Here is a 20,989-nt window from a genome sequence, read left to right as displayed (position 1 = left end):
TATGATTTCCTCACCTCGCTTATTAGTTTTGGCTTCCTTGTCTCCATCACCTGAGTTTATCCCGATGATTTCTACTCGTATTCTTCCATCTTTTCCTCACTTCTATATACATCGTCCGCGTGTTGTGAATGTGTCTACTGATGGGCCACTTCCCCTCTCGGCCTACTTATGGCTTGCTTCCTCATCCGCTTCCGCCTGTTAACCGCCTTGGTCTTCCAAGCATTGGCGCTGGTGTTCTTGAGCCAACTTCTTATAGTGATGTTATTCATACCAAATGGCATCTTGCGATGGCAGAGAAGATTGTTGATCTTGAGCGCATCGGCACATGCGATATTGTTTCTCTTCCTCCTCGTGTTCGTCCCATCACTTGGTGGGAATGTTAAGACTCACTTTGACTTTTTATATGTTCCTTCTTTTGCTCATGTTCCTCGACTTTACTACACTCATGGTCCGCATGTTGTGGATTCTTCTGATAAGCCATCTCCCTCGACTATTATATCTTCTTTCCTTGGAAACGCACAGCCTACAGCTTAGCCTACTTATGCTTTTCGAGCTCGTCCGCTTCTGCCTATTGACCGCTATGGTTACTGCTCAGCTCTTCCCGAGACAACTTCTTGCCGTGAGGCTGTTCATCCCAAATGGCTGCATGTGATGGCATCGAAGATTGATGCTCCTGCCCGCATCGGCACGTGGAATCTCATTTCCCTTCCTCCTCGTTCTTGTCTCATCACTTGTAAGTGGGTCTACAAGGCTAAGACTGATGATACTCTTGAGCATAACAAAGCTTGTTTAGTGGTGAGAACATGGTCATGACTATGAAGAGACATTTACTCCTATATATATGGCCCACATGACCACTTTTCGCACATTTCTCAATGTGGCTTCTATTCGCCGCTAGTCTGTCTCTCAGTTTGATGTCAAGAATGCCTACAACTAGCCACCACCTCGGTTCTCTTCCTAATGGCATGGTTTGTCGTCTTCGTCGCTGTCTATATGGCTCTAATCAAACCCCTCATGCCTGCTTTGAGCGCTTCGTCTCGGTGGTGATTGCGGCTAGTTTTTGGCGAGTGCTCATTATCCTACACTTTCGGTCCACCATTCAACTCGTGGTCGAACACTTCTTCTACATGTCGATCATCACTGGCAATGACTCTAAGTACATTGCCTTGTTGAAGGCTCGTGGTCGAACACTTCTACATGTCGATCATCACTGGCACCAGGATCATCACTAGCAACGTCCACCTTTGTGACCACCTTCGCTCCCTACCAGTCTTGATGGGCATCCTTTGCCTTTCTGCGGGTTGCTACAAGCACTGTCTCAATCCCACATCCTGTGTTCCCTTTATGTGTGACACCATAACCGCACGCTCAAGCACCACCAATGGTGAGGAGGAGCTCAGACGGTCGACGCGTACCTGGATTATGCACGAGACGAGCCGAGAACAGGCGCTACCAAAAGTCAAGGCCAAGGGCGCACAGTAGGAGAACCCAGGGTGCTTAATCAAGCACGTGGCACACAACCCACAAACAGGAAAGGAACACCTAGCCAGATCGGCGGGGTACGAAGAGTGCACAGGCAAGTGGGACGCCGGATCAAGTCCCTCTACTGCCAGTGCCGCCAGTCTCTGCCTCTATTGCCCTGTTTACCATATATTTTCAAGAGTGGCATCATCACCTTAGGTCACTTGTGATCTCTCATCCTTAGTTCAACACGATCTTCTTGGATCCGTCTCCAATGATGTCTCTATTACATGGTCCATTTACCTTATACTCATGGCGAGACAATGTCTCAGCATCCTTTAGACTTTGTTACTCTAATCTCGAGGGATCATCTCCCTTTGCCTCCGCTAGTGACTTCTCTCAACACACATGGACATACTTTATTTCTTCTCGTAGTGAGGTCTTATCTATAAGCCTTTTGCTTCCATGGTTCACATTCAATTCTATACGCCTATTCATGTGTTCTGTGGTAACTCTAGTGGAGAGTATCTCCAAGATGTTGTGTGGAATCCTTGCTGCGCAGACTTTGGTTCTCTTATTTTGGTACTCATGCTCAAAATGACGTGGCTGAGTGCAAGCATTGTCACCATCTTGAGACGGCTCCTCCATTGATGGTCACCACCTCTCTTTCAGCGCACTTTTGGGCCGAGTCTGTCTCCACTTCCATCTATCTCAACAACCTTCAGCAACCCACTGCTCTGCAGGATGACGCTCCTTTCGATCGTCTATTTGATCGGTTATTCGGCGCTTCAATTTTTTGGTTGTGTTTGCTATCTCCTTCTTGCCCCTCGTGAACGCACCAAACTGACTTCTCAGTCTGTTGAGTGTGTCTTATTAGGATACAACGATGAGCATAAGGAATATCATTGTTGGGATCATGTTGGTCGTCGGATGCCTATTTCTTAGGATATGACCCGCATCCATCTTATTTAGCCTTTTAAGTGGAGTATATCTCTTCCCACAATTTTCCTGACACTCCTACCACTCCTATTGAGCCCTGATCCAGTAGTTGTACTGCTTATGCTTCTCTGGTTATTGTAGAACCAACGTCATCATCTCCTATGATTTCCTCACCTCGCTTATCACATGATTCTACACCTTCATCACCGGTGGCTTCCTTATCTCCATCACCTCAGTTTATCCCCAATGATTCCAGCTCGTATCCTTCCATTTTTTCCTAACGTCTATATAGGTCGTCTGCATGTTGTCGATGCGTCTACTGATGTGCCAACTTAAGTCTCAACCTACTTATGGCTTGCGTCCTCGTCCGCTTCGGCTTGTTGACCGCCTTGGTCTTCCAAGCGTTGGCGCTGCTGTTCTTGAGCCGACTTCTTGTTGTGATGTTGTTCATACCAAATGGCACCTTGTGATGACACAGGAGGTTGCTGCTCTTGAGTGCATCGACACGTGGGATATTGTTTCTGTTCCTCCTCGTGATCGTCCCATCACTTGGTGGGACTACAAGGTTAGGACTCACTCTGATGGTTCTCTTAGCATTAGAAAAACTTGTCTTGTGGGTCATGGCTTTCAGCACGAGCATGGTCCTGATTACGATGAGACTTTTGCTCCTGCAAAACCGTATGTTGGGCTTTAAGCAAGCCTCTCGATCCTGGTTTGAGCGTTTTGCCTCTATGGTGGATGTTGCTAGTTTTCAGCGAGTGCTCAAGATCCGACGTTGTTTGCCCTCCTTTCTGCTCCTGGTAGGACTCTTTTTCATGTTGATGACATGATCATCACCGACGCAAACCGTGAGCATATTGCCTTTATGAAGGCATGTTATGCAGTTTCTTATGTCTTATCTTGGCTTTCTCTGCTACTCTCTTGGGATTGAGGTCCCTTCTTGCTCAAAAATAATAATCCAGGATCTTACTCGTGCTGCTCTTACCGATGAGCGCACTGTTGAGACTCCCATGTAACTCAATGTTCACCTCCCTACTTCTGATGTTGATCCATTGTCTAATCTGACGCTTTATCAACATTTTGTTGGGAGTCTTGTCTATCCGCCTGACACTGACCCGGAAGAAGAAACAAACTACAGTGCCCCCCGTTCGAGTGCACCTCTTCCCGCGGCGCCGTCGCTCCACTTTCCTACTCTACCCTCCACTATATGTGCTATTGATGTTGATCCATTGTCTAATCTGATGCTTTATCGACATTTTGGTGGGAGTCTTGTCTATCTACCTAACACTCGCCCGGAAGAAGAAATAGACTGCAGTGCCCCCGTTCGAGTTCACCTCTTCCCGCGGCGCCGTCGCTCCACTTTCCTACTCTACCCTCCACTATATGCTCTGTGGCATTGTCGTCATGGCCAGGATGGTGGCCAAATCACTAGCGTCGATGCCTCTCACATGATGTTTGCTAGAGCCTTCATCCTCTCAAGTGGCATGAATGGTCGAATGGGACAATGCCACCATGGATGTTGGCATTCCCTCTGTTGGATCGTGAAGTGTTTGGGAGTGAGACTAAAAGAAATACGGGAAAGGAGATGATGCCTAGCATATTAGCGGAATGAGACCTAAACAGAATTGTTGAGATGAGTTATAGGCCCGCTACCAAAATGGTTGGTGTATTCTTCTCCAAAGTGGGACACGCGTTTGATGCAAACATGACCGACTGGGATATAATCATACTCTATCAAGCCCAAATGATAATCTTCTTTTCTTACCCTGCTTCCAAATAATAATGACCCAAACACTAAACATAGCATTGACCATAATTCTTTATACATCACACCATATCCTTAGAATCTACTAACATCTAAGGCAAATTTGAAAAAAAGAGTTTGTGAATTAAATAAATGTTCACAAATTCAAAAAATATGTTTGCTAATTCAAAAAATGTTTGCCAATTTCAGAAATGTAGCGTTGACCATAATTATTTATACATCACACCATATTTTAGAATCTACTAACATGAAAGCCGATACAAAAAGAATAAATCTACGCATGTAATTTACATGTACCATTATAATTATACCGTTTTAGAAACTCTAGGTAGGTTTGTCTAGATGTCTAGACCCATGTCTACACTGTACAACACCTTCTATACTCTACAACAATGTACGTTTGATGTGGGTTAATTTATCACCATCATCTCGATGGTAATCTCTATTCCCAACCTAGGGGTGTGCATTACACGACGGGGAAAAATCTCTGAACTTCGCCAATAAGTAACTCAAATAAACAGTTATGTAGGTGATTTCGAAAGAAAGATATAAATGGCAAGGTGTTTAACAAACCTGCATGCATGTTGTATCGTGCTTATTGAGTGAACAAAACAAATATCAGGATAGAAACTAAGAAACAGAATGCATACCACCAGGAACACAGCCACCACTAGCTCTGTCACAGAATAGTGTGTGATAAAAGCCCACCATGCTAACTCAGCAGCTTCCTCAACTGATATGTTGGATTTGTAACTGAAATGTAAAGCACAAACATAAGGGATGCAACTTCAAGATAATATGAACTCTGAGCAAAGCAACATATAGATGTATAGAAAAACATACCCCTCATCCAAGATACCATAAGCATACAAAGAACTATAGAACCGGCTGATTCCCTTGAGCCTTGCACCCTTGCTATCAACATAGTACCAAGACCAGACCCTAGAAAAAGAGCAGAATTGTTAGGCATAGACCTAAGTACTGCTTAATGACACTAAAATATGTCAAAAGGCCACTCGTAGTTCCATCAAATCCAACAATCATTGTACCGATTGGAAGTACCATCCCACGGTATGAAAATAAAGGATATTAGCCAACGGTCTTTAAAGAAACAGCAATAGAAATCCTTCGCTTGTTGATGAGCTGATGGAGCTCATCAAGCTCATGAACCTCACGAACCTCTGAAGGAAGAAACTATTGTTATTCCTACTGTCTTTACTATTAAAGGGGAGTGCGGTTGTGATGGTAGGTTGTGGTACGTCAATTCACATGTTCGTGTGTCGCTTCCTCGCCTCCTCTCTCAAACAAATACTCGTTGATGAGTGGACCCGCGAGCTCTCTTCCCTGGCTCATCGACTCGCTAGCCCCAATCTGATTTCTTCTGCCTCTCTTGTTAAGAGCGAGTGCGGCCACAGCTAGGGTTACTATCGCGTCCAGCCGTTACCGCCTCACACCGCTGCCTGGGTTGCTATCTGACACACCAACCAAGAACTGCAGTGTCGAACACGAGCCTAGGTCGCCCTCGTTTGTAGATGCAAGATGTAGCTCGCCATCTTCTATGTCACATACGACCTTCATCTCTACCTGCTTTCTAGCGTATTGGACAGAGGCACCATGGGTTCAAGAGAGGTTCTTGCAGTTCTCATGGTCCCTGCTTGGGCGGCCACCGAAAGGGTGAGAGTCGATTTGTTAAGGCTTCCCTGGTATTTGTCTTCAATACCAATGTATTATTTTCTCATCAGTAAGCTTTTGTCTCGCTCACTATTTGTTTCTTGCACTATATGGCCAGATCTAGCATCTTCATTTATCCATGATTTTTCTTTAAAGTCCACCGACTAAACATACAAGAGCTTGGCAATTCTTTCTGGCTGCAGCTAAAACTTTATATTAAAATGAACTTTAGTTTTGTTGGTTTCTTGCTCATAGAACCGGCAGCAAGACATAGAGAAAATTCCTTATTTGACACTGTCTTAAAATATGGTTCCTTATTTGACACTGGAAAAGTTTTTCTTCCCGATTTGACACTAGTCCTAAATTTTATTCCCTATGCGACACTTCCGTCCATTTTGAGCCTAAATGACACCTGAAAAGACGATTTTGCCCCTCATGCGGTATGTGTGTGCGTGCGTGTGTGCTGTTGTGTGTGTGGGTGCACGCGCACATGTGTGCTGCTGCTGCATGTGTGTGTGCATGTGTGTCGTTGCGTCTGTGTTTGCTACTGCGTGTGTACGTGTGCGCGTGTGTGTGTGCTGTTGCGTGCCTATGTGCTACCTGCGTGTGTGTGTGTATGTGTGTGTGTTGCGTGCGTGTGTGTTGCTGCATGTGTGTGCGCGTGCATGTGTGTTGCTGCATGTGTGTGTGTGTGTGCACGTGCGCGTACGTGTTGTTGCGTGTGTGTGCGCGTGCGTGTGTGTTGGTGCATGTGTATGTGTTGCTGCGTGTGTGCTTCTGCCCTCGCACTGGTGCTGTGTGTGTGCGCTATTGCCCCCCACACACATACCACATGAGGGGCAAAAGAGTCTTTTCAGGTGTCATTTAGGCTCAAAATGAACGGAAATGTCATATAGGGAAGAAAATTTAGAAATTGTGTCAAATAGGGAAGAATTTTTTTTCCAGTGTCAAATAAGGAAGCAGATTTTAAGATAGTGTTAAATAAGGAATTCTCTCCAAGAAATAAGGCTAGATTAGCCACGGCAACATCAGCCAAGTTTATGAGCATGTACCTGGACCCTCCTGTATGGCAGTTGATCCACCTTACATGAAGATTAAAGTCATCTACATCAATATATTAATTTTGCTCCTGGTATGCATCTCTTGGAGAAATCTTAGGGAAAATATTTTCTTATTTTTGCTTTCTTTAGAAATCTTGCAGAAATTTAGTGTAGGCACCTTCAGTTCTATAACATAGTTGAATGTAAAAATTACTACAATAAGCATTGTATCACAACAGTGGGCTAATTTTGTAAAGAAATGCAATGATGTAATGTTTCTTGGTTAAACTTCAGTTATATATTATACTTAGTAATGCAAATTCAAGAATTAAGTTTGCAGGCATGTCGCCATTGTAGGCCTGATAGATATTTTGCTTTTCTGTATTTACGTGCATTAATAGAGTTACTTATATTGTTTCGATATTTCGTTAGTAGAAGACTGGATTGTGTCTACAACCAATGCGCATCAATGCAATCCAAAAATAGGCAATTCGAGGTGGATTTCACTTGTGGTAGAGAGAAGCCACACAGTTCAGATAGCAATGCGGGACTTTATGGTCACAGATAGATTGTCGTGGAATAACTCAATTGATGGGATGTAGGATTCACATCGGTGCAGATTGCCGAGTACCATGCAAATGAAATGTTGGTTGCAAAATTTATGATCTGCCTCTTTGTCGAGGTAAAATTGATAAGAGTTATAAACTCGAGAAATATTTTTCCATCGATCTTTTTGTAGCGACCCGACCCAAATGGATCAAGTCTACTGTGCTCCGGTGTCATCCCTGGATCAGTAATGCTGACACCACACAGTACATCGAAGGATTTATAGCAGAGTGGCAATCACACACTTATTACATCGTTGTCTCAAAGAGAACTTATTACAATAAATATGGCTTATGGCCATCTAATAACGATAACAGCGGAAGACTCGGAAGATAAATGGGTCCATCAACTCCAACGGCATCACTGAGTATAGAACCACGACCAAAAAGCACCTTACTCGTCGTTTGAAAAGTCTGCAACATGAAGGTTGCAGCCCGAAAACGGGTCAGCACATGGAATATGCTGGCAATGTAACACATAGAGAGTAATGGAATGAAACAGCTATACTATATGCATATATGGCTGATGGAAAGCTCTATGGTTACAGTTTTGCGTAAAGCCAGTTTTTCCCTACTGCAAAGGAATAAATTTATTTAACTATCATGGTAGTTGTTAAACATCGAGAATGGTTGACAGCATTCCGATCCCAATTAAGTGAACAATTAAAACCCAACAACATTAATTAGAAGTAACATGATGAGATTCACATGATATTCAAGTACTAGATACTCAAGTTGTCCATAACCGGGGACACGGCTAACCATGATTAGTTTATACACTCTGCAGAGGTTTGCGCACTTTTCCCCACAAGACTCGATCGCCTCCGTTTGGTTTCTCGCACTACAGGGTGTTTGAGAAGACGGATGACCGAGACACAGTCTTTCAGAAGCGCTAGCACCTTACATGTGGGTAGACCGGTACACCTACTTTCCCCTACATCTGCTAGTCTACCCGTAAGAGTTCGCACGACTTAGTCAACTATGCCAGAGCCCATAATGGCTTGTGGCTGCACACGGAAGTTACTAGGATGAATGATCTTATGATCCCTTTGAGCCTGGGTGGCGGTCCGAAATAAAAACAGGCAAGTCCTGATAGACATCAGGTGCCTCAATCCACCCAGATGTGTGTTTAAGTTGCCACCTTAGATAAACCCTTAATTATCAATCTCACATCTGTCATGGATATCACTCACCCAATCCACGTCTACTAGCATAGCATGGCATAATAAGAAAACGTACAAATAACTCCCAAAGGTTTGATAATAATACAGGTAATAGGTACTACCTCATCTACTTCCCATCCCACAATTTAATTAGATCCTAATCATGCACTGTGAGAGGATTGATCTAATGCAATAAAACATGGGTTGTAGAAAAGGTATGATCAAAGTGTTACTTGCCTTGCTGCTGATCCGCGAGACCTAGGGTTTCGAAGTAACAAGCGGCGCAATCCGGGTGATCTATCACAGACAAACAACAAGCACACAGTAAGTACTCATCTAATGCACAGGTAAAACTCGAACAAGGGAACGAACCAGAGAGTTCAACTTAAGAACTCCGGTTGCAACGAAAGAAAGAACCGAACAAAGAAACGGAAAACAAACGGCGGAAGAAAACAACTCGGTTCTAGCAGGTTGAAACTAGGTCAAATTTTACTGTAGCAAAGGCTTGTTCAAGTTGATTAGACGGAACGGCGGTTTCGAAACGAAACTCCAGGCGCTTGAATCACCTGATTTCGATAAACGAGCGGGAAGAAAGACTAGAACGAAGATCGGATCTGGTATCGCGATCGCGGAATAAATCCGACGAAAAGAAAGAGACGAACGGTTAAACGAACGGGCGTCGTTAACCGAAAAAAAATCGGTGATCACGTTCGTTGAGATGAACGGTCCAGAAGAAGAACGAAAACCGATCTAGGGTTCTCGGAAAAGAAACCGAAAAGAAAAACCGGAAAGAAAAACGGAAAAGAAACGGAACGGTTCTTTTAAGAAAAACCGAACCGGGGAAAGAAAAAGAGGCGCGACGGCGGCGGCGGCGGCTTGGGGTTTGGGGTTTGGGGTGGCTTTTAAGAGGCGGCGGCGGCGGCTTAAGGCGGCGGCGGCTATAGGCGGCGGCGGCTATATGCGGCGGCGGCTTGGGGTTTGGGGTGGTGTGGGGAGAGAGGGGGGTTATGGGGGTATTTATATAGGTGGGGGGTTTCTTGGGGGAGGGGGCAAGCAAGAGGGGGGGGTTAGAGTCCTACTAGGACTCGGCCTAGGGAGGCGCAAGGCAGGCGGCGGGGCTGGCGGCTGCGCCTGGCGCACGGGGCGGCTGGGCCGGCCGGCTGGGCCCTTGGCCCAGGCGGGCGCTGGCTCTCCTTTTTTTTTTAAACGGTTACGTGCGCAGAAAACAAAAGAAAAGAAAACTAAACGAACTCCGAAAAACCTAAAGTAAATTTTTCCTGACTCCTAAAAATGAGCCGAACAAAATGAACTTTCCTCCGGACCTAGATGCAATTTTTGAAAACGCGCATTTTTCCTATCCAAATAAAATGCAAATAAAACTAGGGAAAAACCAAAATTTGATCTATTTATTAAATCTTTATTTTTCCTAAATTTGGGAAAGTCATATTATTTCCTCTTTCATTTTTTGATATTGGAAAAATAATTGAAGATGAAATAAATAAATCAAATGATCCTCTTTTCAATTTTGAGAAAACTCTCAAATATGAAAATAACGAAATCTCCGACTCTCTCCGAAGGTCCTTGAGTTGCGTGAAATTTCTAGGATCAACTAAAATGCATGAGAATATGATATACATGATGATCTAGTGTATAACATTCCAAATTGCAAATTTAGGATGTTACAAACCTACCCCCTTAAGATGAATCTCGCCCTCGAGATTCGGGTTGGCTAGAAAATAGGTGAGGGTGGTCCTTGAGCAAATCTTCTTCTCTTTCCCAGGTGGCTTCATCCTTGAGTGGCGGTTCCACTGAACTTTGCAAAACTTGATAACCTTGCTGCGGGTAACTCTGCTGGCATAATCGAGAATCTTGACTGGTTTCTCCTCATATGTTAAGTCATCCTCCAACTGAATCGCTTCAAGCGGTACTGTATCTCTTAGCGGTATCTCCGCCATCTTGGCATGACATTTCTTCAGCTGAGAAACATGGAATACATCATGAACTCCTGACAGTCCCTCTGGTAATTCCAAATTATAAGCGACTTCTCCCATACGTTGCAAGATCTTATACGGTCCAACGAAACGCGGTGCTAATTTTCCCTTAACTCCAAAGCGCTTAACTCCTTGAAGTGGGGATACTCGAAGGTAAACTCTGTCTCCGGTTTCGTAGACTGTCTCCTTGCATTTAGAATCTGCGTAGCTCTTCTGCCTGGACTGGGCTACCTTGAGCCTATCGCGAATCAACTTAACTTTCCGTTCAGACTCCTTAATCAAATCTGGTCCAAAGAATTGACGGTCTCCAACTTCGTCCCATGACAATGGTGTCCTGCACCTCCTTCCGTATAAAGCTTCGAAAGGTGCCATCTTCAAACTGGTTTGGTAACTGTTGTTATAAGAAAACTCCGCATACGGCAAGTTATCGCCCCAGCTAGATCCATAATCTAGTGCACAAGCTCTCAGCATATCTTGCAAAATCTGATTGACTCTCTCGGTCTGTCCATCTGTCTGCGGATGAAAAGCTGTGCTGAACTCTAGTATGGTTCCTAAAGTTTCATGCAACTGATTCCAAAATTTTGAGGTAAACTGGGTTCCTCTATCTGATACGATACTCCTCGGAACTCCATGCAAACAAATGATCCTAGTCATGTATATCTTTGCCAACTTAGCACTGGTGTAAGTGGTCTTAACTGGAATGAAATGTGCTACCTTTGTCAAGCGATCAACTACTACCCATATCGAGTCATAGCCTGCTTTCGTCCTGGGTAGTCCTGTGATAAAATCCATGCCTATCTTATCCCACTTCCATTCGGGTATCGGCAATGGTTGTAACAATCCTGCTGGCTTCTGATGCTCTGCCTTTACTCTCTCACATACGTCACAAACTGCTACATATGCTACAATATCCTTCTTCATTCCGGTCCACCAGAATGTTTCCTTCAAATCCAAATACATCTTGGTATTCCCTGGGTGAATCGAATACGGTGAATCATGTGCCTCGTGCAAAATCAACTTCCTGATCTCCGGGTCATTTGGCACATAAACACGGTCCTCAAACCATAGGGTATCGTGCTCATCCTCACGAAATCCCTTTGCTTTTCCTTCGCTCAATTTCTCTTTTATAGCAGCAATCTCCTTGTCAGATTTCTGAGCTTCTCTGATTTTATCCATCAATGTTGACTGAATCTCCAATGCTGCTACATAGCCTCTCGGAACTATTTCCAAACATAGCTCACGAAGGTTTTCTGCTAACTCCTTTGGTACTTCTCCCGTCATTAATGTATTGACATGGCTCTTACGGCTCAATGCATCAGCTACCAAATTAGCTTTTCCGGGATGGTAATGCAATCTCATGTCATAATCCTTGATGAGCTTCAACTATCTCCTTTGTCTGAGGTTCAACTCCTTCTGCGTGAAAATGTACTTCAAACTCTTGTGATCCGTGTACACCTCACAATGATTTCCAATGAGGAAATGTCTCCATGTTTTTAATGCATGCACCACGGCTGCTAACTCCAAATCATGCATGGTATAATTCAACTCATGAGGCTTCAGTTGTCGTGAAGCATACGAAACAACTCTTCCTTCCTGCATAAGCACTGCTCCAAGTCCTCGACGTGAAGCGTCACAATACACCTCATAATCCTTGGTCTGATCTGGCAAAATCAATACTGGTGAGGTAACCAAGCGTTTCTTCAACTCCTGGAAACTAGCCTCACATTCCTCAGTCCAATTGAACTTAGTATCCTTCTTCAACAATTCAGTCATAGGCTTTGCAATCTTTGAAAAGTTCTCAATGAATCTCCGATAGTATCCTGCGAGTCCAAGAAAACTCCGGATCTCTCCAACTGTCGTTGGTGATTCCCATTCGGTTACGGTCTCAACCTTAGTGGGGTCAACTGCTATACCTTCTCCGGATATAACGTGTCCAAGAAATCCAACTTCCTTTAACCAAAATTCACATTTGCTGAACTTGGCATATAACTGATGTTCCCTTAGCTTCTCCAAAACCAAACGCAAATGTTCCTTATGCTCCTCTTCATTCTTTGAATAAACCAGAATGTCATCAATGAACACTACGACGAACTTATCAAAAAACTCCATAAACACTTTGTTCATCAGGTTCATAAAATAGGCAGGTGCGTTAGTCAATCCAAATGACATAACGATATACTCATACAGTCCATATCTTGTGGTGAATGATGTCTTAGGTATGTCCTGCTCTCGAATCTTCAACTGATGGTACCCTGATCGCAAATCGATCTTGGAAAACACTTTAGCTCCTTGCAAACGATCAAACAGATCATTAATCATTGGCAGTGGGTACTTATTCTTGATGGTTACTTCATTCAATCCTCGATAATCAACAACCATCCTTAATGATCCATCCTTCTTTTCCACTAGAAGTACGGGTGATCCCCAAGGCGAAGAACTTGGGCGAATGTAACCTTTATCCAATAACTCCTTAATCTGATTCTTAATTTCCACCAAATCCTTTGCTGGCATCCGGTACGGTTGCTTCGATATTGGGCCTGTACCTGGCAATAACTCAATCAAAAACTCAATGTCTCTATCTGGTGGCATGCCTGGTAATTCCTCAGGAAATACATCAGGAAAATCCTTTACCACTGGTACTTCTTCTTGCACAACTCCTATTAGGCAGTTTACTTGTGTCCTGTTTGGCACATGCCGGGATACATACTTGATCCTTCTTCCTTCTGGTGTGGTAAGCAAAATTGTCTTACTGGCGCAATCGATGTTTCCTCCATACATCGACAGCCAATCCATACCAAGAATCACATCCAGACCTTGGGACTCCAGAATAATTAAATCCGTTAGGAAAACATGCCTTCCTATACTTAATGGCACTTGGAAACATCCTTGTCTGGCCATGTACTCTGCTCCTGGCGAGCTTACTAGCATAGGCGTTTTAAGAATCCTAGTGGGCAGGCTATATTTTTCCACAAATCCCCTTGATATGTATGAATGCAATGCACCAGTATTAAAAAGAACGAGTGCGGTAAATGTCTTAACCAAAAACTTATCGATTACTGCATCAGGCTGATCTTCAACCTCCTCCACATTGACGTGGTTCACCTGTCCTTTATTGAAAGGGTTCGGCTTCTTTCCAGAGCTTCCATTGCCATTTCCATTCTGGCCTTCGGGACTTTCATTGGCATAATGTCCGGTCTTGGAACGCTTGAAACAAGTGACTTGACTCAGATCTCTCTTGGTTGGGGTCGATGGGGTGGTACGGTTCTGGCCGTTGCTTCCTCCATTCCCATTACCATTCTTGTGGCCATTATGGTTGTGCGAACTACCTCCTCCATGGGTATGCTGAAACTGAAATCCCGGTTTAGGGGCAAATCGAGGCTTCTGCTGGGCTCCAGAGTTATACTTCCCCTGTCCATACTTCCTCTTACGGTTCTCAATCTGTTGTTTCTTTCCTTCAATCATGATGGCACGATCTACCAACTCCTGGTAGTTGTTGAAACTCGCTATCATCAGCTGCATGCTTAGTTCATCATTCAGTCCTTTCAGAAACTTCTCCTGCTTAGCTGCATCCGTAGCAACGTCATCTGGGGCATAACATGCTAACTTGCTGAAATCGTCAACGTACTGGCCAACTGTCCTTCCTCCTTGGCGTAAGTTGCGAAACTCACGCTTCTTCATGGCCATAGCTCCTGCTGAAACATGGGCAGTGCGGAAGGCTTGCTGAAACTGATCCCATGTGACAGTGTTGGTGTCGTCGATAGCTCTTGCTGAAACATGGGCAGTCCTACCATCTGCTCCAGCTTCGTCTTCAAAGTCGGGTTCACTTGGATCCGAATCGGTGTCGTCGATGATGATGTAGTTGTCCGGACATGCGACGTACTCGTCTTCCTCCTTGGATGCTAACTTCCTCTTGAGTTCTTCAATCTCCTGCTTAAGATCGCCATTGTGTCTTGCTAGAGCTACGATCTCGTCCATGTAGTCCTTGCGTGTAGATTTCAGTTCTCCTTCTAGCTTGATGATCCTTGCATTTGCATTCTTCAACTCTATCATATCATTGCACATCTGGTTCTCGTGGCGTCGAATGTGCTGGTTTAACTCCTGGATGAAAGATGCAATGGATCTATCCTTCTTGGTGCTGACTAACTCCCATTGTTCGTCTCGGCGTCCGCAAATCTGGTAGATAGTATCCTTGAGGTCTTCTTGATAAACTTCCCCAATGCGTCTCATGGTGATATGAGCTGCCATGCTCCTTCCCAGACTCTAGGTTGGTGCATTGAAAACACTATCTATAGGCTTCATGATTGGCGCGAATGTCCTTCCCGGAACGTGAGCTTGAATCTTCCAGCGCTCCTCTTCAGGCAGAGTGGCGTTGAAGGTTCCCTGAAGCTTGGTAATCCAATGTTCAGGTACTTGGTGATTTCCTTCAGGTGAAATCCAAATGGTGTGCCTTCATCCGGTTGAGCGTACTTAATCTTCGCGTTCGTCATCCTAAAAGAGTAGAAAAGATGAGGAGAGAATGGTGATCTATGGCTTTAACTTAGTGGTCGTGTCCTACAGTCAGCGTGTGCTCTGATACCATCTCTGTAGCGACCCGACCCGAATGGATCAAGTCTACTGTGCTTCGGTGTCATTCCTGGATCAGTAATGCTGACACCACACAGTACATCGAAGGATTTATAGCAGAGTGGCAATCACACACTTATTACATCGTTGTCTCAAAGAGAACTTATTACAATAAATATGGCTTATGGCCATCTAATAACGATAACAGCGGAAGACTCGGAAGATAAATGGGTCCATCAACTCCAACGGCATCACTGAGTATAGAACCACGACCTAAAAGCACATTGCTCGTCGTTTGAAAAGTCTGCAACATGAAGGTTGCAGCCCGAAAACGGGTCAGCACATGGAATATGCTGGCAATGTAACACATAAAGAGTAATGGAATGAAACAGCTATACTATATGCATATATGGCTGGTGGAAAGCTCTATGGTTACAGTTTTGCGTAAAGCCAGTTTTTCCCTACTGCAAAGGAATAAATTTATTTAACTATCATGGTAGTTGTTAAACATCGAGAATGGTTGACAGCATTCCGATCCCAATTAAGTGAACAATTAAAACCCAACAACATTAATTAGAAGTAACATGATGAGATTCACATGATATTCAAGTACTAGATACTCAAGTTGTCCATAACCGGGGACACGGCTAACCATGATTAGTTTATACACTCTGCAGAGGTTTGCGCACTTTTCCCCACAAGACTCGATCGCCTCCGTTTGGTTTCTCGCACTACAGGGTGTTTGAGAAGACGGATGACCGAGACACAGTCTTTCAGAAGCGCTAGCACCTTACATGTGGGTAGACCGGTACACCTACTTTCCCCTACATCTGCTAGTCTACCCGTAAGAGTTCGCACGACTTAGTCAACTATGCCAGAGCCCATAATGGCTTGTGGCTGCACACGGAAGTTACTAGGATGAATGATCTTATGATCCCTTTGAGCCTGGGTGGCGGTCCGAAATAAAAACAGGCAAGTCCTGATAGACATCAGGTGCCTCAATCCACCCAGATGTGTGTTTAAGTTGCCACCTTAGATAAACCCTTAATTATCAATCTCACATCTGTCATGGATATCACTCACCCAATCCACGTCTACTAGCATAGCATGGCATAATAAGAAAACGTACAAATAACTCCCAAAGGTTTGATAATAATACAGGTAATAGGTACTACCTCATCTACTTCCCATCCCACAATTTAATTAGATCCTAATCATGCACTGTGAGAGGATTGATCTAATGCAATAAAACATGGGTTGTAGAAAAGGTATGATCAAAGTGTTACTTGCCTTGCTGCTGATCCGCGAGACCTAGGGTTTCGAAGTAACAAGCGGCGCAATCCGAGTGATCTATCACAGACAAACAACAAGCACACAATAAGTACTCATCTAATGCACAGGTAAAACTCGAACAAGGGAACGAACCAGAGAGTTCAACTTAAGAACTCCGGTTGCAACGAAAGAAAGAACCGAACAAAGAAACGGAAAACAAACGGCGGAAGAAAACAACTCGGTTCTAGCAGGTTGAAACTAGGTCAAATTTTACTGTAGCAAAGGCTTGTTCAAGTTGATTAGACGGAACGGCGGTTTCGAAACGAAACTCCAGGCGCTTGAATCACCTGATTTCGATAAACGAGCGGGAAGAAAGACTAGAACGAAGATCGGATCTGGTATCGCGATCGCGGAATAAATCCGACGAAAAGAAAGAGACGAACGGTTAAACGAACGGGCGTCGTTAACCGGAAAAAAATCGGTGCTCACGTTCGTTGAGACGAACGGTCCGAAAGAAGAACGAAAACCGATCTAGGGTTCTCGGAAAAGAAACCGAAAAGAAAAACCGGAAAGAAAAACGGAAAAGAAACGGAACGGTTCTTTTAAGAAAAACCGAACCGGGGAAAGAAAAAGAGGCGCGGCGCGGGGCTACCTCCAGCGGCGGCGGCTTGGGGTTAGGGGTGGTGTGGGGAGAGAGGGGGGTTATGGGGGTATTTATATAGGTGGTGGGGGGGGGGGGTTCTTGGGGGAGGGGGCAAGCAAGAGGGGGGGGGGTTAGAGTCCTACTAGGACTCGGCCTAGGGCGGCGCAAGGCAGGCGGCGGGGCTGGCGGCTGCGCCTGGCGCACGGGGCGGCTGGGCCGGCCGGCTGGGCCCTTGGCCCAGGCGGGCGTTGGCTCTCCTTTTTTTTAAACGGTTACGCGCGCAAAAAACAAAAGAAAACTAAACTAAACGAACTCCGAAAAACCTAAAGTAAATTTTCCCCGACTCCTAAAAATGAGCCGAACAAAATGAACTTTTCTCCGGACCTAGATGCAATTTTTGAAAACGCGCATTTTTCCCTATCCAAATAAAATGCAAATAAAACTCCGAAAAAACCAAAATTTGATCTATTCATTAAATCTTCATTTTTCCTAAATTTGGGAAAGTCATATTATTCCCTCTCTCATATTTTGATATTGGAAAAATAATTGAAGATGAAATAAATAAATCAAATGATCCTCTTTTCAATTTTGAGAAAACTCTCAAATATGAAAATAATGAAATCTCCGACTCTCTCCGAAGGTCCTTGAGTTGCGTGAAATTTCTAGGATCAACTAAAATGCATGAAAATATGATATGCATGATGATCTAGCGTATAACATTCCAAATTGCAAATTTGGGATGTTACACTTTTAGTCTAGCAAGTAAATATTTTTTCCGTCATTCTTTTAGCTCGATGTAAACAATATAATTGCTTGTGCAGACACAAGTATGCTACCTTCCGTTTCATAAACACATGTCCTAATACCAAATATGCAGCAAAAAAACTAGCTCGATGTAAACAATATAATTTGTGCAGCCACAAGTATGCTACCTTCCATTTCGTAAATAGATGTCCTACTACGAAACATGCAGTAAAAAAGATGTAAGTTTGACTACTACAATATGAAAGATGGTTCACATTTGTAAGATAAATGTTATTTTTGATTTATCATGTTCTGGGTTTATCATGACTTGTAAATTACAGAACTATTTCTGACCAAGAGACTGAGAGAGATATGTGAAACTCATTATTTAGCTCATTTAAATATCACAAAATTATTTTAGGAGAGACCATCTAGCGTACTCAATTGTGGTATTGCCGTGCTATTATTTTATGAGTTTATTTTGATGTCTACTTATTTATTTTAAAATTAAAATCAATATTATGGGTAGCAGCACATTCACTGGTGATGCAAGAACATTCCAGCTTGCCTGAAGAACAAAAGGTTCCATTATTTTGTGAGTCTATACAATTGTTTGCTTGCATTGTATAATAAACTTCATGTGAATTTGCATCACTTGCACCCTAATCCTTATCGGATATATACCTATACTAACTGCCAACCCCAAGAAAATTCACACGCTAATTATTATATAAAAAGATCTGAATCATGATTATTTTTGTCCATACAAGATAGTCAGAGTGTAATAAACTGTACATAGACCCTACATTATTAATATATGCAGATGAAGAATACAAGACTTGCACTCAGTCCTGCTTGGTTCCTTTCGTTTGTGCCACATCCATTGGAAGTGAGTTTTTAGCTGTCTTTCTTTGTGATAAAATGTGAAAGATTCAAATCCCAATGTTGATATCTTCTTTCCAGAATGATGCTTTGCTGGTGTTTTTCACCTATTGTCTCACATGTTAAATATCTAGAGCATACTTAGATTTGCTATTTCTGTATTTTGTTTTTGTAGACTTAGTACAAGGAGTAAGGACACAGAGAAATAATATTTGAAAGGTGCAGGTTGAAATATAATTGACAAAAAACATATAAGGAAAAAGGTCTTACTAGAGATAGTCATTTATGATGTCAAATTCCCTCCCCTCATGATTCTTGGCTTGTTGCCTTAGGCTGATGACCCACCTAATAAAAATAACTAATAATTTGAATTACAACACATAATGTGAGTTTTATCTCTCCGTCAAGACATGTATCCTTCAATAGTGTACTAGACCTTATGTAGAGAAAGAAAGATAGAGAGGACTAGTTCTTGTTAATTTTGTCAAAGAGATGGAGAGACAAACATGGAAAGATGGGAGGCACACAAATGGGGGAGATGGAACATCAGGGGGACTTCGGTGCTGCTTCTTGATCAGCTCGGTGCATGAGGAGGTAAGAAACAGGGACATAGAGGACCATTGGGCTTAAAATTTATAGAAACTCGAAGATTGACAGCTGGAAGCCATGCTGCTTTATGTTCCCATCGAATTTTGTGTGCGCAATTCGGTCGGGCATTACGTCAAACATGTGGGAGGCATAACATACATGTATTATGGTTCACTACTCATACACAGCAACTCCAGCGGCATGCAACAATCAAGAAATTTAGAGCAATGGCATGCAGTAATCAGAATATTTAGAGCAAAAGAGGGAATCAAGTCATGACCAAGAAAACAGAGCAATGATGATGGAACTTACATTTCGCCGTGGCTTCGTGCTTGGAGATGAGGCGTGCAAAGAAACGTAGAGAGGAGAAACGCTGGACGTCGCTGAGCTGATGCAATTGTTTCCCACAGGGCTCAGTTTGTCCATCGCTCTTGTATGAGGAGCCGGAAGATAGCGGCGTAGCGCCCCTGCAGCCTGCGCTAGGAGAGAACACGGAAGAGCACAGAGCCGTGGACGTCGAGGGGAGGCGGCAGACCGGACGCACGACTCAATTGCGGATCTGCGGAAGGGCGGCGCCCCGGCCCACACCGTCGAAGCCGGCGGGCAGCGAGAGCGCACCGCGAACGCAGCTTGTCCCGTGAGGAGGACTGCAGGCCGGCAACCTATCGTGGCGCCGCCGGCCGCCGGCCGCCACGATCCGATCTGATCTGGGATTTCGATCTAGGGACTCGAGTCCTTTCTGTACGTGGTGCTGGAATTTATTCTATTTTGGGCAGTCCAATAACTATTTAAGAAATTCTTAATAAATCTTAGAAGCTCACTTAGCCCATTTATGCAAGGCAAGGGATACTACTAAAGTTTAGACCCATATTGTTAGTTTAGTGAGAGTTGGATCTCCTTATAAGGGAGGTTTTTTCCCCACTTGTACGAGCATGAGAACAAAAAAATATCCACGCGCGCTCCTCCTCCGTCGCCCGCCTCGCTACGCCTCGATGCGGGTTGCGGGAATGAGCCAATCCAATATCTAAATTTTTGCCACGCACTACGGGTATACGAAAGGTCATGTGGGAGTTGAAATGTTTTCTGTAGTGGACACTGAATTCGAACGGCACGCCTCTTCGGTCGCTGCCTGTTCGCTTCGTCTCCCTTCGTTGCTTCACCTCCTGCCGCAGTCTCTTCGCGTCCTTCTCCTGTGCCTATATAAGAGAGGTCGCTCCTCTCCAGAGAGACACAACAGAATCTCCTCTTCCTCTTGCCACAAAGTTTTGACCATTGCGCTGCTGCTACGTTCTTCCCCATCCCGTCTTGCGGCGTGCACCGCAGACCGGGATAGTAGTCCTTCGAAACCGCATCTTTTGAGTCTTGTACGGGAAAATGGTGATAAGGTTTTTAGGGAGCGCTCAGCGCGACTACTGGCTGCTTCATCACGGACGATCCGGTCGCCGACGACTACTTCCTCGACGTCCACAACCTCCTTGACGACATGGCAGGCGAGGACACCGACCCCAAGTCTAGCGCTTCTGCTGCTGCTGTACCATACGTATTTTTGTCTTTCCTGTCAAAAGTTCCGCCGCAGTTCCTTGTTCTAGTCCTTGTCCTACACATGATAGGTTCTACTTCATATATGCTACTTGTTATACTGTCTGCTTTAGATATGATAAG

General features: G+C 44.1%; 1 protein-coding gene across 12 annotated transcripts; it reads right to left on the bottom strand.

Annotated features, from left to right (window-relative positions):
* Nucleotides 1–4,880: 4,880 nt before the first annotated feature.
* On the bottom strand, nt 4,881–20,179 carry LOC125514527 (uncharacterized). 12 transcript variants are annotated; one of them, XR_007286481.2, is made up of 4 exons: nt 19,640–20,092; nt 19,010–19,084; nt 5,009–5,107; nt 4,881–4,918 (listed from the first exon to the last, which is right to left on the bottom strand). XR_007286481.2 is itself a non-coding variant. In XM_087523022.1 (4 exons), exon 4 carries the CDS (start codon nt 14,878–14,880, stop codon nt 12,019–12,021), a length of 2,862 nt encoding a protein of 953 aa, XP_087379148.1. In that variant the 5' UTR covers nt 14,881–15,502; nt 16,489–16,548; nt 19,010–19,097; nt 19,640–20,143; the 3' UTR covers nt 12,013–12,018. The 12 variants fall into 12 exon arrangements, 6 of the variants coding, with proteins under 6 accessions (XP_087379148.1, XP_087379137.1, XP_087379152.1 ...); XR_015603409.1 differs by lacking the exons at nt 4,881–4,918; nt 5,009–5,107 and adding exons at nt 7,510–7,895; nt 8,882–8,941 and having other exon boundaries at nt 19,010–19,097; nt 19,640–20,094; XR_015603405.1 differs by lacking the exons at nt 4,881–4,918; nt 5,009–5,107 and adding exons at nt 7,510–7,895; nt 8,882–8,941 and having other exon boundaries at nt 19,640–20,089.
* Nucleotides 20,180–20,989: the final 810 nt, after the last annotated feature.

The sequence above is a fragment of the Triticum urartu genome, chromosome 1A (assembly GCF_056163025.1).
Source record: "Triticum urartu cultivar PI428250 chromosome 1A, HENAU_Tu73, whole genome shotgun sequence".
Lineage (NCBI taxonomy): Eukaryota > Viridiplantae > Streptophyta > Magnoliopsida > Poales > Poaceae > Triticum > Triticum urartu.
Note: the sequence above shows the minus strand (reverse complement) of the source record. Positions and strands in the feature narration are given on the sequence as shown.